Source organism: Panthera pardus, unplaced genomic scaffold (assembly GCF_024362965.1).
Source record: "Panthera pardus isolate Hobbes unplaced genomic scaffold, ASM2436296v1 HiC_scaffold_8, whole genome shotgun sequence".
Lineage (NCBI taxonomy): Eukaryota > Metazoa > Chordata > Mammalia > Carnivora > Felidae > Panthera > Panthera pardus.
This window is the reverse complement of record NW_026527013.1, coordinates 25,307,846-25,324,379: the sequence shown is the minus strand read 5'-3', so window position 1 is coordinate 25,324,379 and position 16,534 is coordinate 25,307,846. Positions and strand designations below refer to the sequence as shown.

Here is a 16,534-nt window from a genome sequence, read left to right as displayed (position 1 = left end):
CTTTAGTCTTCTCTGTTTTGTCACTGGCACCTCTTGTCTGCAGGCCCTGGGGTTTGACTCATTCCTTTGATTCAACTTTCTGGTCCTTTTGGTTTATCCTTTGAAGCTGCTGTTTTATTGCCTCTTTCTTCTATCTTCACTACCTGGATCCTAGCCCATTGCCACCTTGGCTTGGATCAGGGACCCTTCCCTGAACTCCTGCCTGCCAAATCAGGCTTGTGCTCACCTCTGTAAGGACCACGGTGTTCCAGTCTCGCCTGATGGCAAGATGTGCCACATGCCAAAATGAGCTCCTTTGTGCCTCCCAGCCCCTCTGGTGCCCATTCTTTCAGGCTGGTTGGGGTGTTTCAGACAGAAGCATTACTGTGTTTGTCGCTTACTCCAGGGCTTCTAGAGCAATTTGTTCTGGCTGATGAGGAAGGTTCCACGTCTACCTTGAGGTGTAGAGGCCATTTACTGAATGCTTACCATGGGGGTGGTGTAGTTGGTTACATGTGCCTTTTGTATACACATTTGCTTGAAATGGTCTCTTCACTACCTACCTCAAAGCTCCCAGTGCCCTAGGATCCAGTTAGGGACCTGTCTACCTGGTGAAGACACTTCTCTGGGGGAGCCTTCTTCTGTTCAACACCCCCTTCTCTGAAATTCCCTTACACTTGGAGCTCAACTGCATAATAACTACGTGCATTCATTCTGTAAGGTATAACATTATTATCTCTAATTTCATGCCTTTTAGCTTTGTTTTCAAAAATGAACTATAAACTTTTGGAGGAAAGTTATTCTCAAGCATGCAAAATGGCCTTGCCAGTGTAAAGTACATTTCTAACCTTTAAAATATCGGTTAATAAATTCTGGGACATTATCTGAGGTTATTCATGAATAAATGAGAAGAGAGAACCTTGGGGTACAGTTAAATACTGCTTATAGATCAGGCAAAGTTTTCTAGGCAGAGATCATTCTTCTTCGATAACCAGGCTAACGCATGTGTTGTGATTTTAATCACAAATGGCACTTACAGTTTTTTTTTTTTTTTTTAAGTTTATGTGTTTATTTTGAGAGAGAGTGAGACAGCATGACTGGGGGAGGGGCACAGAGTGGGATAGAATCCCAAGTAGCCTCCACTCTGTCAGTGCAGAGCCCAATGTGGGGCTTGAACTCACGAACGGTGATGTGACATGAGCCGAAATCAAGAGTCGATCGCTTAGCCGAGAATTTAGTTTTAACAAGCAAATTACTTCCTCTCCACCACTTGGTCTGTAGAATCTCCCCACCCTGGCACTCTTCCAGCTGCCTTACTCTGAAGAGTGGTGCTCCTAGATTTTTATTTACTGTGTGGGCTAGAGGATGTTGTCAGCCCTCTTCTTGGGTTTGTCAGAGTTTCCCTTTTCATTTTACCCAATTCTGTTATTTACATGAGACTAGCCAACGAATCATAAAATCCCCTAATGTTGTGTAATTTTTTAAAACTTTCAGGATGAGTTATAGTAATTGGGTTACCCAACAGAACAGCACTCAGGATACCCACATCAGCAGGTCGCCTACATGTGTTGGGCACTTCACCGGGAAACCTTCTTGATATGTGTGTCCTGTTGCCTTTTCCATGTACACAACCAGCTGTGGAACAGGTGAAAGGGCCTGTCTTACTGCTTTTGAATAGTGGTGCTTTCTCTTTGTGAAAAATGGATGGATAATGAAAGCTGGCAGGACCTTAAGAAACCATTTGGCCCAGTGGTCCTAATTCTTACCTCATTAGGATCTTTTGTTGTTTTTCTCATTCGTCCCACATGCTTCTCCCAAAAGGAACTGTATTCATTATTTGCTAATGGAGATTTATCAGAACAAGTGTTCTGTATGTTAGGATCTAACTTAGGTCAAGCCATAGTCCATGTGATGCATGAAATAGAGACAGTCCAGAAGAGTCTTCAAAATGCTGGGGCAGGGAGGATGTTTGGGAGGGTTTTCTCTTTGTTTTTAATGTAGGTATAATTGAGATATGATAGTGTGTAATTTTGAGGTATATGATAAGTTGATTTGGTTACCTTACATGTATCAATAGGATTACCATCGAAGCTTTAGCCAACACCTCTACCAAGTCACATAATTATCATTTCTTTTTTGTGGTGAGAATGTTTAAGATCTGGTCCCTTAGCAATTTGGAACTATAAAGTACAGTTTTGTTGAGGTTGACTAGGGAGGATTTTCATATTCTCAGTACTTAAATTCCTTTTGCTTTGAATTTGTTATATTTACAAAAAATAATAAAGCCCTCATCAAAAGAAAAGCCTACACTTTTCCTAGAAACTTGAAAACCCAGTCCTCAGGTGCTCTATTTGAGAACCAGGGAATATCGCACCCCTCACGGGCAGATGGGGAAGTGGCAGGTGCAACATGGTACCCATCCCACCTTCCTGCCCACCTTGTCCTGGACAGCTGTGCCTGTCTGGGGCTTTTCCTTCTCAGCCCTCCTGTGAATTCACTGGCTCTGTGTCCACAAAACAGTGCTACTTACCTGAAGGATGGCCTTGTATTGACTCAGCTCCTCATTCTTAGATTGTAATCATTTTAGCCAGGAACTTTGACCTCCCTTTTTAATTTTAGTTTTTAACTAAATTTTAGGTTTTTTTTTTTTAACGTTTATTTATTTTTGAGACAGAGAGAGACAGAGCATGAACGGGGGAGGGCCAGAGAGAGAGGGAGACAGAGAATCGGAAGCAGGCTCCAGGCTCTGAGCCATTAGCCCAGAGCCCGATGCGGGGCTTGAACTCACGGACCGCGAGATCATGACCTGAGCCGAAGTCAGATGCTTAACCGACTGAGCCACCCAGGCGCCCCTTTATTTTAGTTTTTAAATACTTAGTCACTGCTTTAATTTTTTTTCTGGGAAGTCTCTGTTTCACCTCATGACAAAATATAACAAGCTTCTAATTTACTTCCCCCATATTGCTTTGATTTTGTAAACATCTCTCACGGGAAACCTAATGAAGGGGACAAGATGCATTGATTTCTTCCTATTGCCTGGCCAATAAAGTGGTGTGTGCCATTTTGCTGGTCTCAGCCCCATCAGAGAGGAGCTGGAGCCCAGTACCAGGGCCACTTTCTCAGGGAGGAAGTGTGTGGTTCCACTGCCTCATCTGTCTCACATGAATCTGATTTCCCCCTCTCTATCAATCCATGCCAGGAGTCCTTGGAGAGGTAGTTTGGGGAGGCCTTCATTCCTGGGAAGTCTGTACTGCCTCCTCCACCCATGGGAAGGTTTATCGAAGTCTGAAATCAACCAAGACAGTGATTCTCCATTTTTACATCATTCTTTGCCCTCCTTCTCAGAATGACATTTTAACTGTTCAAGGAATTTAAAACAAAGCTGAATATTTCTTGGCGAACACAATTATTTCCTGGCCTAAATCACACAATGATTTAACTGGTATGTCACTGTGTACGTGTGTGCTTTAATGGGAATTGCATGTGGTATCATTGGGAAATTAGGAGAGTCTTGTAGATTTATTGCTTATAGTTTAAGGGCAGACTGCTGGCTTCCATCCAAAAAGCGGGGAGACGTAAGGTTGCAAAGACCATTAATGTCTGAGTATATTCTTCCGATTGCCTACTATTTTGAAATTAGCTTGGCAGAAGGTAAAAATCAGAACCAATGATGAAATACTTTACCCTTTGAAACCTGTAAAGTTCATCAAAATAAACTTGTGGGGGACTTGGTATCATAGATGTGCTGGTGTCCTTTCTCTGCTGTCTACCAACATCTTTTTGAAGCTTTGAAGGTGTTTTGGTATGTCTGGAGTAGAAGTCAAAACCATAGATTATTCTTCATTAAAAAAAGGGGGGGAGTTTTATATTATCCCCCACTGTGGCTCTTGGGCGAATATTTTAAAATGCATCCAAAACCTAACCCAGTTTTGTGTGTTGACCACAGACACCACAGGCTGCAAAGGCACTTGAGCAGGAGCAATCAGTTCTCCATCTTCTGGATACCATAATATGTTCCTCCACTGTTTAACTATGGCGGATGGGGGTGAGAAGTAGCCACATTGTTTATTTTTTAACTTGATTCAGTGAAACTGACTTGACTGCAGACATGACTATTGTCACTTGTCTGAAAGGTGCTAGGCACATCTCATAATGGGCTCCTTTGCATAACAGTAGAAATACTTGCCTTTTGTATTGCTACTTTGTAAAGTTTGTGAGTCCCAACATCCTGAACCTAGTGTTTAATTATTGAATTGTAACAAATATTGCCTATAAAGGATTATAACTGAGGAATCAATCCAGAGTTATATTTAAAATTGAGATCTTATTACCAACCATCTTCCTCTGCCCTTTGAATTTAGCTTTTAACCACCAAAGTTTCCCTTGGATCACTGAACCACTCATGGTGTCCTTCTACAGACCTGGTGTTAAGCTATTGATCTATGGTTAGGGCAGGCAGGTGGGGGCCCCTGAATGGATTGCATGGGTCCAGCCAGAAGCTTCCTGACATACTGTGTGCAGCTTTATGTGTTTGTACGTGTGCCACAGCTCTCACCAAATTCTCAAAGACATCTGTGTCCCCACGTAAGAAGCTGAGACCCTCTGTTGAGAGGGCTGGAGGAATAAACGAGAGGATTTTAGTGATGTTGGTCCTGATGGTGTTAGTATTGCTGAGAAAAGGGAAGGTGACAGTAGGGTTGTAGCTGTGTAGCAACCTACACTTCCCCCAGTTTCAGATGTGATCAGTGTTTCAAACCCTGGGAGTATCACGCAAACCTTCGGCACATCCTTGCATCTTGAGACCGTCTTGCACTTGAACCCATGAGCACACATGAATGGGACACCTGTGCCTACAGAGATGCTGGGCTGGGTGTTACACAGCCTGGGACTCATGTTGTCCGAGCACCTTCACCTTTGTTCATTTTTTCCCCAGTTAATGTCAGACAAGTGATACAGACCTGGTATCTGGCAGGCGCTGGGTAAATGCAAGTAGCATGTTTGTAGGGGACCTGCTGTAGGAAATCACATTTGTCCACCTCTTCTGCAGGAAAGGAAGCTATGCTCACTCAACCCAGAGACTTGATATTGCTCTCAAGTAACTCAGATTCCCACAAGTCGGGGAGAACCAAGGCCTCAGAGAATTGAGTGGTGGGTCGGAGGAGTGGCGGAGGTGGGGGGGGGGTGTTGTGGGGGAGGAGAAGCTTGTTCACATGCTTGTTAACATTTGAGGGTCTTTGACAAAGGAAGTCTAATGCCCTGCCCCGGTCAGCCGGCGATTGCCCCCCGGGAGGCCCTGTTGTGCACAGGAAGTCAGACACTAATGATGTTAGTGAGGGGACAAAGGCGCCCAGCCCGGGAAGGGCCTAATTGCTGTGTCCGGCTCCCAGGCGGCCGGCCTCAAGCTGGAGGGGGCTGGGCAGGATGCGCTAAGTGTTAACACCTGGAGCCGAGCTGCTGACTTCCTGGTGCTTTTTTTTTTTCCTCCTTCTTCTGTGTGGCTGGGTATGCACACATACAGACACACACATTCACGAACTTTGGCTGCATCTCAGGGGGACATTTTGGGATGTGATATCTAAGAGACTAGATGGAAATGGTTCAATCTGGAGGTCACACTGAGCTGGGGCAGGGCCGAGAACAAGTTCCCCCTGAGCCCCCTCGATCTGCCCATGGGACTTGGTGATTGCTGCTTCACCTCTGGGCTGGCTGATTCCCTCCCTTCCCCCCAGGAAATCTGGGAAAGGCCAGACCTTGCGGAGAAGCAGATACGTATTAGAGGAGTCACTGTTGCTTTGGCTTGAGACATTCTAGTTAGAACTGATGGGAGAATGCTCCCAGGGGAAAGACAGATGAGGGTCTTGACCATTGTTTTAAGCCAGCTGGGGTCCTAGGGATGTAGGATGAATGGCAGGTTGAGGAGTGGTCGTGGGCACCTGCCAGCACCCAATGAGGGTTGCTTTCCTGTATGTATGAATCCATACCTGGGGGGGGGGGGGGGTTGGTTGGACAGGCTGCCTCCCAGAGAAGTGGAGAAGCCCAGACGTACCTCCTAAGGTATTTCTAAGTGGGGGCTCCAGATTCTTTGTGTCTATATATGGCTTTCGACCTGGGTTCTGTGAAGCCCTCGGTGGCCTCTGGGAGTTTTGGGAATGCCCCCAAATTGTGTAAGAATGTTTTTTTGGGGGGGGGGGGGCGCCTGGGTGGCTCAGTCGGTTAAGCGGCCGACTTCGGCTCAGGTCATGATCTCGCGGTCCGTGAGTTCGAGCCCCGCGTCGGGCTCTGTGCTGACAGCTCAGAGCCTGGAGCCTGCTTCATATTCTGTGTCTCCCTCTCTCTGCCCCTCCCCTGTTCATGCTCTGTCTCTCCCTGTCTCAAAAATAAATAAAATGTTCAAAAAAAAAAAAAGAATGTTTTGGGGGGAAGTTGGGTAAGGAATGTTTCTCACAGGATTCTCCTATGGGTTCTAGAAACCTTTTTGCCTTAACAACAATTAAAAATGAAGACCCCCTACCTTGGCCAGTAGCCCTGCTGGGAAGGCATTAGTGGCTCACTTCTTGTGATGGCAAGTGACAGAGCCCGAGCCTGGGGTCCCTCCCGTAGACCAGCAGTGGGAGGCAGCTGTGCACATAGGTGGACTCACTTGGATTTTTGCAGCCAGAGAACAAGAGAGCTTAAAAGGGGTGCTTGCAGCCTGTCTCCCTCCTGGAGGAAGGGGGAAAAGCCACAAATAACTTTTGAAAAAGGGTCTAATGTTGACTTGCTGCTTCCCACTGTTATTTTAAGGAGGTTTTCTCTCTGAGACCACCATGTGGACAGAAATAATAGGCTGACAGAAGGTCCCTTGCTTTCTAGTGTAGCCTGTGATGTTTCGATTTGCACTAAAACCTAAAAGGGCGGTCTTCCATAATTTCCAAATATGTGAAATCCACCTTGAAGGAAGCACATGTGTGGGACACACTGGGGACCTGCCTGACTGGAGGAGGCTTGGTCCCCATGGCAACATCACAATCCCCTATTTCTGCAGGCATTTGTGCTGTAAAAGCAGAATTCCAGATGTGATACAGTATTTGGAGACTCTGTCCCGGGGCCTCGGAAACAGTATTTGAAGCGGTACAATTCAGTGCACGCTCTCTGTGTGGTCCTAAGGCTTTTTATTAGTAGTTTTGTTTTGATCCGAACATTTCCTCTGAGCTTAGGCATAACAGGCATGTGTGTAGCTTGAAGTTTTCCTCTATTGTCTAATCACTGTTTTGCCCTTGCAGGGAGATACTTTCTTGAGCTTCTGGAGTGAAGTCTTTGTAACTACCTTTAACAGCTAAGTGAGAGCAAGCCGGTAGCTGGTTTGCTGGGTGGGTGTTTGGGTGGCTGGTTGCTTGCTTCCTCTTCGTACCCAGTGTTTACAGAACACCAGTTAATCTGTGTCTGCGAAGTTGTCTGTGTGTGCGTTTTAAACTGCAGATGGGCTGATAGTTACCTTACAGATGCCAGCTCTTTAACATGCCGTTCTCATTTGAGTGGATGGGAGTGCTGTGTGCAGCCAAGGGAGAGGGTCTGGCTCGCTATCCGGAGGCATGTTTTATAGCTTGCTTTTAACGTTTTGAGAACTGGAGAAATGGAACAATCCTGTCTATTTGTGAGTATCAGCCACGGGAGAACACACAGCCCAGATCCTTAACAGACTAATTGGAAAAAAGTATTTGGGCTTTTGCTTTGTGAAAACCAAGGAGACTGGAGAGCTTTGTTTTGTTTTGTTTCTAAACACAGGAGAAAAGTCAGAGTGTGTGTGTGTGTGTGTGTGTGTGTGTGTGTGTGTGTGTGTGTGTTGATATCTCTGGGCATTAACTGCACGTGTATATTCCAGTGGCAAAGCAATAAGAAAGTCAAAATCTGGAGCAGGGAAAGACATTTAAAAACATACTAAATTCCATTTAGGTAATGGCCAGTTAGAAAAGTTGCTATTGCAATAAATAAATATATCAAGTCAATACATTGTATACCTTAAACTTATATATTGTATGTCAATTCTATTTCAATTAAAAAAAAAGTTACTATCTGAGAGACAACTCCTATAAATACCTTAACACATCTTTATCTTTAGTGAATGGATTTCCTTGGGTCTGAGGTGAGGGTGGGGGTGTAGAGGAGGGGTAAAATAGTGAAAGGCAGCTTAGTTGGAAACGAGAGCTCTCAGTTTGATAAGCAAAACACATTGTAACTTGGCATAGGTTGGCTCCATGTTCGAGCTCAGAAACAATTGTCCCTTCAGCTTTCCTTTGGGGAGCGTGAAATTAGGAACATGTGTGTGCTGATTAGCAACATGTCAGAGATGAATCATGATTACGGCTTTGGTCTGGTACACAGGCGATGCTTTGGAGTAGTGATTTCCTACCTCCTCGAGCAAATCTCTCTAATTAGCTTAAGATCTCTGGGTCTTTTTGGGCCGACGTGGTAATTGCTGGTGGGAACACACTGGCACTCCCCCAGAGCTTGTGTGTTCCCCACTAGACATCCAAAGCCTTACCTCCCCAAATCAGACAGCTGGCACCCTTCGTTTCTGAAGTTGGTTGTATCTACTTGGAAAGTGGGAGAGAACAGCTCTCGGGAATGTAGAGAAGAATATCTTGAATAGATCCAGACCCAGGCTGGCTTTGTGATTTATTTTCCTTGTGTTTTGGGTTTGCCGGCATTCTCCTCAGCTTACATCACCTGGGGCTTCTCTCCTTTTTTCTGACTTCTCCCCGCCCCCCCCCCCCCCCGCCTTTTTTTAGCTAAAGGTTTGAACTGAAGTTAAGTGGGATCTGAATTCATCTATGAAACCATCTGAACCGAACTTGTGCAGAGTAAATTGACCCCATGTTCTGCCTCTTGCCTTTACCACGTCCACTGGTCACAGGCAAAAATGTCAGTCCTGTAGTGCATTTGAAGCCTCACAGAATTGTCTGCTATCTTTTAAATCTCCTTGACACGCTGGAAACCCAAGGTGGAGGAAAAGGGAAAATAGAAAGTATAAGCTGGCCTTGGTTTTTTAAGTAGTTGTTCAGTTATCTTTAAAAAAAAACAAAAAAAAAAACCAAAAAAACCCATTCAGTTCCTTATGATGGATGCTCTTATTTAAATGTTCATCCAAACTCGGGTCACTAAAACATTGCTAGCTTTCTGAGAGGCCCTTAACTGATTTGAAAGCAGTCTTGTTTAGGCCTTGTAGTTTGGCCATGCCTTCCACTGGAAAGGGGCTACTATAATTAGCACAGTCCTTTTCAAAATGCATCTTTCCAAAATGGCAGTTAAGCTATTTTGGAGCTGGATTGGAAATGTTGCTCTGGGAAGTTGGTGTCTTCAATGGACTTAGAATCCCCAAGGGCCCCTCAGGAAATGGGCCTTCGGATGGCCCCTCATGGCCCTCATGGCCCGCGCTAGCTGCTCTGTGTGGGATCCCTCCCTGTGGCTGTCTTTGTGTCCAGGCCTTTGCTTCTTTGCCATATGGGTGGAGCATAGTGTGGGTTTTGAATTTTATTCCTTTAGAGCACTTATGGGTTATCCTCCCCTCCCCCTTTCCTGAGTAAAAGATGTTTTCTCCATTATGTTCCCATTTGCTGCTTCCGTCCCTGCTCACCATAGAGTGTTCATAGCAGAGCCCCAGGCACCTGGGGCTGGCTTCTCCCCTAGCATTGGAACAAATTAAAAGCTGCCCCCAAGTGCAGCAAATGGGGGTGGTAAATTAACTAAGAATGTGACACCCTAAGGCCACAGCATTGGCATTTTATAGTTTTTAAGTAACAGGCCACAAACAAGTATTCTTAATTGTAAGCTCATTAAACATCAAACCAGGTATAGTAGCTAAAAGCTTTGGATTGTTTACTGAAAAACAGCTTGCAAAACCATTCACCAGCTTTGTAAGTTGCTCACCATGTTCTTTTAGTGGGAGTCCTGATTCTAAGCCCATAACTCACCCTGTCACGCAAGGCTAGGTCCTCTTGGGTTCTTGATCTGCATTCCCTAGTTTCATCATGTATTCATTCATTCAGGCAGAAAACTAATATATATCAAGGGCTGACTTATGGGCCAGGGCCGGACTGTGGTGCAAGCTTGGAGAAGGATGAGGGAGTAGGGGGTCGCCCTGGTCACTTTGCCTCCAGTCTCTTCCCATCTGATCCAGCCTGAGCACTTACCAGTGATGGGGGTCACTGGGTTGCCCAGTTCCCACCAAGACCATTCCTTAGTCTGGTGGTTAGTGCCTCTGTCACCTTGCCCTGACCTTTCCACCCATCTGCCAGACCCCCCAGGTTTGGATGCTAAGACTGGTCATATCTGGAGATGCCCCTTCCTGTGAGCGTTCCCCTGTCTGCCTCACGTACTCCCACGCTGCACAGCTCTTTGCTTATTAGGGCAGGAATCTTCCCAGGAATGGTAACATAACTATTTCAATGTGTCATGTGCTGTGCAGAATACTTGATAACATGTCTTCTCATACAGTTCCACACCGAACTTTTCCAAGAAGTTTTATTCAAACACTTTAATAGCTCACGAAAACGAGGCTCAGGAAAGTTTGGAAGCTTGTCTAAGGTCATACAGCCTGAAAGGGGGAGGTTTGAACACACATCTGTACAACTCCAAAGCCCGTCCTGTTAACCACTCCTCCACTCCAGATATGCCCCAGGCTAGCCCTCAAAAGCGTGCATCTAGGATGGCAGAATCTGAAGCCACAGCTTGATGGGGCAGTGTTTCATGTCTGCCTGCAGCCGGGGTGGGATAGAGGGCTGTGACAAGTGATCGATCAGTCTGCCCTGGGTGTGGGAAGGGGAAAATGACAACACGCAGCACATGTGTGACACTGAGATCCGTCTCATCCATATTGCAGCTAAAGTATATGTATGTATTAGCTTTCAATTACTGCTGTAACAAACTGTCACGATTTAGTGACTTAAAACAGCACGAATTCATTATCTTATAGTTGTTGGAGTCAGAGTTCCAAGATGAGTCTTATGTGGGGTTGAAAATCAAGGTGTTGATAGGACTGGCTCCTTCTGGAGGCTCTAGGGAGAACCCTTTTCTGCCTTTTCTAGCATCTAGAGGTGCCTATGTTCCTTGGCTTATGAGCCCCTTCTATCCCCATCTTCAAAACCAGTAGTGTAGCATCTTTAAATCAATGTCTGCCTCACTGCCTTCTGCTTCTGTGGCCATATCTCCTTCTCTGATCTTCCTGTATCCCACTTACAAGGACTTGTGTGATAACATTGGGCTCATCAACATACTTTCTCCATCTCAGGTTCCTTAAACTTAATTGCATCTTCACAGTCCTTTTTGCTGTGTGCAGTAACCGCATGGGTCCTGGGGACCTGTTGTTTTGTGGGGCTGGTATTCTGTCTACCACAAAGCATAAAGAAAACAGTAGTGCTCTGTGGGCTAGTCTGGGCACACCGTTTCTCCTGTGGTTTCTGAGGGCTCTGGAGCAGCGGGAGCATTTGGGTGCGAAGCGAGGACAGCCTGTTGGAGCATCTGTCTGATGGCATGTGCTCAGAAGCCATGCCCTGGATGACTGCCAAGAGTGACAGGTCTCCCAGTGCACACAGGAACTGGTACTTCTGATGGAGTTGAGCTCTGTGCTCTATTGCCTCTGAACTCAAGGATGAGACTTAGTCACAGGGTCTTTTGGTCTCTGATTTTTGTGTGGAATTAGAATGACCGTTTTGCATGTGCATTAACAGAAGTGCCAGGCCAGTCAGGTTGTGAGGGTGGGTTACTGTACTCTCATCGGGTGAATATGCAGGCACATCTGTGTGTCAGGAACACCGTGTGATGGAGCTAGACGGACTAAGGCAGAAGCCCATGGGAGGAGCAGGTCTTGGCTGGTAGGAAGGGCATTCTGGGATACAGAAGCGCTCCTGAACTTGTGCTGAGCAGTAATGCAGTGACTGGAGGAGTTTGGCAGGTGGGGAGGGGAGCAGCTGAGAAGACAGGCAGGAGCCACATCGGGAATGTTCTAGGAGGGACAGGGAGCTAGTGGTGGGCTTGGAGCAGAGGAATGAAGGCAGAATTGCACATTAGGAGATCACTTTGGTGGCCAAAGCCCCTGAGATTAGGACCCAGTTCTGGTCGATGACCAAAAGTGCCCAGCCCTGCAGGGGTGGGGTCAAGGTGGAATGCCCTGTGGGTAGTGAATCGACACTGTATGCAAGCCTCACTGTCCTTTGAGGCCACGCTCACTGGGCCCTCTTCTGAACAGCTCTGCATACAGCACAGACCTTATTTGGAAGGATTTAGGTTCTTGTCTGCAAGATATAACACATCTCACGATATTGGGCTTCTTTCCACAATGCAAGCTCATCGCAAGTGCCCAGTACATACCTGTTAAAAACATGCTGCAGCAGGAGCCCCTGGCCAGTTCAGTCAGTAGAGCATGTGGCTCTTGATCTCAGGGTTGTAAGTAGGAGCCCCACATTGGATGTAGAGATTACTTTAAAATAAAATCTTTAAAAAAAGAAAAAAAAAACGTGCTGCGATGGAAATATGAGGAGAACAAGAACAAAGTGAAAAGCTGCTAGTCCTACAAGTAAGGTGACTAGTCACTGGTCACTAGAGTCCTACAGACCTCAAAGCATGCTATTAAGTGAAATGCATTTGCTTTTTGGAAAGTGCTTCCTCTACATGGCTTCACGTGGTCCTCCTCAAACTCCTGTCCCAGGGGAAACTCATGCAAATTATCTTTTTAGGAAAATAGTTGAGGGCACTCCAACCCGGTGGAGTGAAGAGGTTTGCCCTTGGTCACCAGCAGGAGGATGGAAGGATTAAGATACCCACCTTGGCCTGTAGATGTTTGCCTTCCGTGATGCTCCCTTTTCCTCTCCCTTGTAGTTCGGTTACCCTTCCTTCTTTCAAGCTTCTGGTGTGTGCTGTCCTCACCCTTGAATCATCCTTTGTGAGGTGCTACCTTATGGCATTTCATAAGCTGTATGTTTATTTATGGCCGGCTTTTCACCCAGTTGCACCCTCCTTGTATGCCACGCTGAGGGTTCCTGGAGAGTCAAGGCGTGGTTTGAAATTTGTCTATATACCTGGCATGTGATCCACATACCCAACTAGTCTCCTTTGAAGGAATGAACTACTGTGCTCCTGAGGACAGGACCAGTGGCTGTTTTCCTCACCACTATACCTAGCATGATGTCTAGCTCATAATAGTAATTAATGGTAAGTGATTTTATATCTCGGGGGTTTTTAAGGGAGAAAGGTGTGGTTTGGGGCATTTCCTAAGGGTTTTGGAGAGATTGCATTTTCTCCTGCCTGGTTGTGTCTGTCTGGGCTTGACCATCTGGAAGTTGGGCAGACTCTTGTGGCACATTAGAGGCCTTGTCCCTAAGGATTTACGGAGGCATTTAGGATTTTAATAAGAAAACAACCCTTTCCAAAGTGTTTTAGCTCAGGGGAGGAATTCTGGAATCTTGTGTATGTGGGAAAAGGAGGATGGAAACAGGAAAGGAAACAGGAGGAGGAAGGTGAATCAGGAAGAAAGGGAGCCTCCATAGATCATGGGCTAGTGTACCATGTTGATTTAGATTTTGTTACTGCTTATTTCTCACTTGAATTAGAAGAGTGTGTGTGTGTGTGTGTGTGTGTGTGTGTGTGTGTGTGTCCCTTTCTGCACAGCTGTGCTTTCCTAAGGTCCATGTTTATCTGAGCTCAAGGATACAGTTTCAGTGGGCATGCCTGGCTTCAGGATAAAAAGCGTGAACATGTCTACAGCATATGGATATGATGGGGTTGTGGCCTGAGACCCTGGGCTGCATCAGAAGTATTCTGCACATCGTGTCTCAGTGTGACAATTGCCCATTAAATACCGGGCTGCCAGCATATGGTTTTCCCCAACATCCCCTTTGTTAAGTGGAAACTTTAGCTGTGTGGTTAGAATATTTTCCCATCATTTAGCATTTCAGAATTAACTGTTTTTGGAGACTTCTGCAATTAATGCTGAATGGCACATTTGCAGATTATTACAGAAATAGTTAAACCAGAGTCGGCAGGTCTGTAGCTGCTCTTTCCCATGATGGATAAGTGGTGGGTTAGGAAAAGGCTGGGCAACGGGAGGAATCCGGTGCTCCCTCTGTGGATGCTGTAATTAAAGTGGGGAGTCTGGTGGAGTTGTTATCCCTGCTATTAAGAGTGCAGATGGCTAACGGCCACATCACCAAGAGTTAGAGTTAGCCCTTTTAAAGTCTTTTTTCTTTTTCTTTTATGACCCACCCTATATATTCCAAGCATAGGTATGGATACAGTGAAGAATTTTCTCATTAAAAGTAATGGCTTATTCCCACACTCATTCCCGGTCTTGGAATGAGAAACCTGTTTCCTTAGACTTGAGGAATTGCCTATCTGTCGTGGCTTAATAGAGCTTTTGGACGAGAGTGTCTGGTAGGCGAATTTTATAACCAATCAGTGCTCAAAGCAGATCCAACTGGAAGGGCTCCAGCTGGCAGCTCATGATCTCTCTCCCAATTTTACTGTTAATGAATTATTATTTAACCCCCAAACACAGAACAGCATGCTCCTCTTGTCTTAGGGAAGTACGTTCTCATGATGCCGTCGGCCTGGCAGTAGGAATCTCCTGGGCTGGAGGGAGGTTGGCAGTCAGTGGGGGGAGAAGAGGCACAGAGTGGGCGGGAGGAGTGGTAGATACTGCTCAGCGACTGGCATGACCCTGGGTCTTTGTTATCTTGTGTACATTTTGACTCCAAGGGATCTGTGCTGGAAAAGCAAATTGGCTTTTCTCCTCATCATGTTCTCTTGTTTTCCCACAGGGAGTGGGGCCGGCCAGCAGAAACAGTGGGCTGCACAACATCACCTTCAGATATGACAGTAAGTAACTGGCTTCACCGCTGAAGAATGGGGCCCGTTCAGTGATCTAAAGCTCACACAGTCATGCTCAATCAAGGACACTTGAGGTCCTAGGGTTGAGGAATTTTCTGAACCTGCCCAGGTTTATCAATAGAGCTAAAGCAGCTGGCTGAGTCTCCATTAAGTCACTCAAGTATTTGGGAGCCTGGATAGGTCAAGTGCCCTCCATAGTGTTGGGAGAAATTTTGGATGGAGGGAGACCTCCCCTGATTTCTTCAGGACATAGTCATGTCCTTAAGAACTAAGGCAGATGCCTGTAGGGCCCAGCATGGGACAAAGCTACTCAAGTGCAAGATGCTAGGGAGTAGCAGGGACTGTCTGGTCTGAAGGGGGCACTGGCTTCTCTCCATTCCAGCTCATGGTGGCCTTGAAATTCCCTGAGTGTGGCCAGATGTGATTTTGAAGAAGAGTAAGAAATTTGCATTTTTTGTCTAACCATTTTTTAATACTGTCATCTATTTAAAATTTTTCACACACATAGAGTGGGCCAAGCGAACGTTGCCCCAGATTTGCCCAAGGGTCTCCAGTTGGCCATCTCTGACTTCGCCTGGATTCCAGCTCTGGTTCCCTACCTGTCAGCTGTGAGCTGTGGCAGGTGATTTGACTTCAAGCCTCAGCTTTCACATCATATAAAATAAAGATTAGGTTCTTCCTCGGCATCATTTTGAGGGTTAAATGAGGTAATGCTTTTACCTGCTTAACTCAGTGGCTGGCCTAAGATGTGCACTCAGTAATTGATATCTGTTAATATTAGAAGTCATGCCAACCAGAATTGGAATACAGCATCTTTTTGGCCCTTTCTCTCAAGGAAGTGTGACTTAATCTGTCTGAATTGTTTCCTAAGGGCAGGGTGGGGTGCTTTTTCTGATTAGGCATATAGAATCTCCCCTCAGCAAATGCTTCCATGCCTGAGAAGGTAATTATATGGAATTGTGAGCATTTTAGCCTTATGAGCCATAATTTACATGTAAAAACGTTAACAAGAGGGAGCTTGACTCCTATTTAAGTGACTCCTGACCTTTGATTCATCTCTTGGAGAGGGTTGTGAATCCATGTAAATAATGGGTGTAGGTCACAGTGAGGCCTTTGAAATGATCACTGCTAGAGCAAGATTTTTGAGGTCATGTATACAATCTAACAATTTTAAGATACAAATATGTGTGTCAAATTTATGCCCGCAGTTGCTGACGTGAGTATTTTAAGTTAACCAATGAGGACTTACATTTGAAACAGACATTTCAAGTTAGTGGTGGGTGCCTGTTCTGGGTAAATGCTGTAATGCTAATGAAAGATTTGCAAGTCCAGGACACTTAATTCAGCTAAGTAAAGACATGTGTAAGAGAGCTCTCTTTGAGCTACAAAGTTAATTTCTAATATATGCTCTTGGTCCTGGCAGATCTTGTATCACATTCAAGAGTTCAAAATTTTCCGGTCAGCTGCAAACAAGTATTTGCAGCTCTAATTTAATACGGGGTTTTGTGAAAGAGGATCTGTACCTGTAAAACTTAAAAGTATCTATTGTTTTCTTCATGGGACTAAACATTTGGCCCATGTGCCTGATGCCCGTCTCTTAGTCATTTCTTTCTTTCTTACTCTTCAGCATTTAATTAGAATTTAATTCGCAACTTGAATTGACTCCTGAGACATCTGAAGCTCGGTTGCATTTTGG

At 45.5% G+C, this 16,534-nt stretch overlaps 1 protein-coding gene across 2 annotated transcripts in view; it reads left to right on the top strand.

The window, feature by feature from the left end:
- The window catches only part of IL17RD (interleukin 17 receptor D), a 71,190-nt gene that overhangs the window by 27,080 nt on the left and 27,576 nt on the right, over positions 1-16,534 (top strand). For both annotated transcript variants that reach the window (XM_019469995.2, XM_019469994.2), the window contains exon 2: positions 14,769-14,826. In XM_019469995.2, coding sequence (XP_019325540.2) covers positions 14,769-14,826 — 58 coding nt within the window. The remainder of the gene's footprint in view (positions 1-14,768; positions 14,827-16,534) is intronic.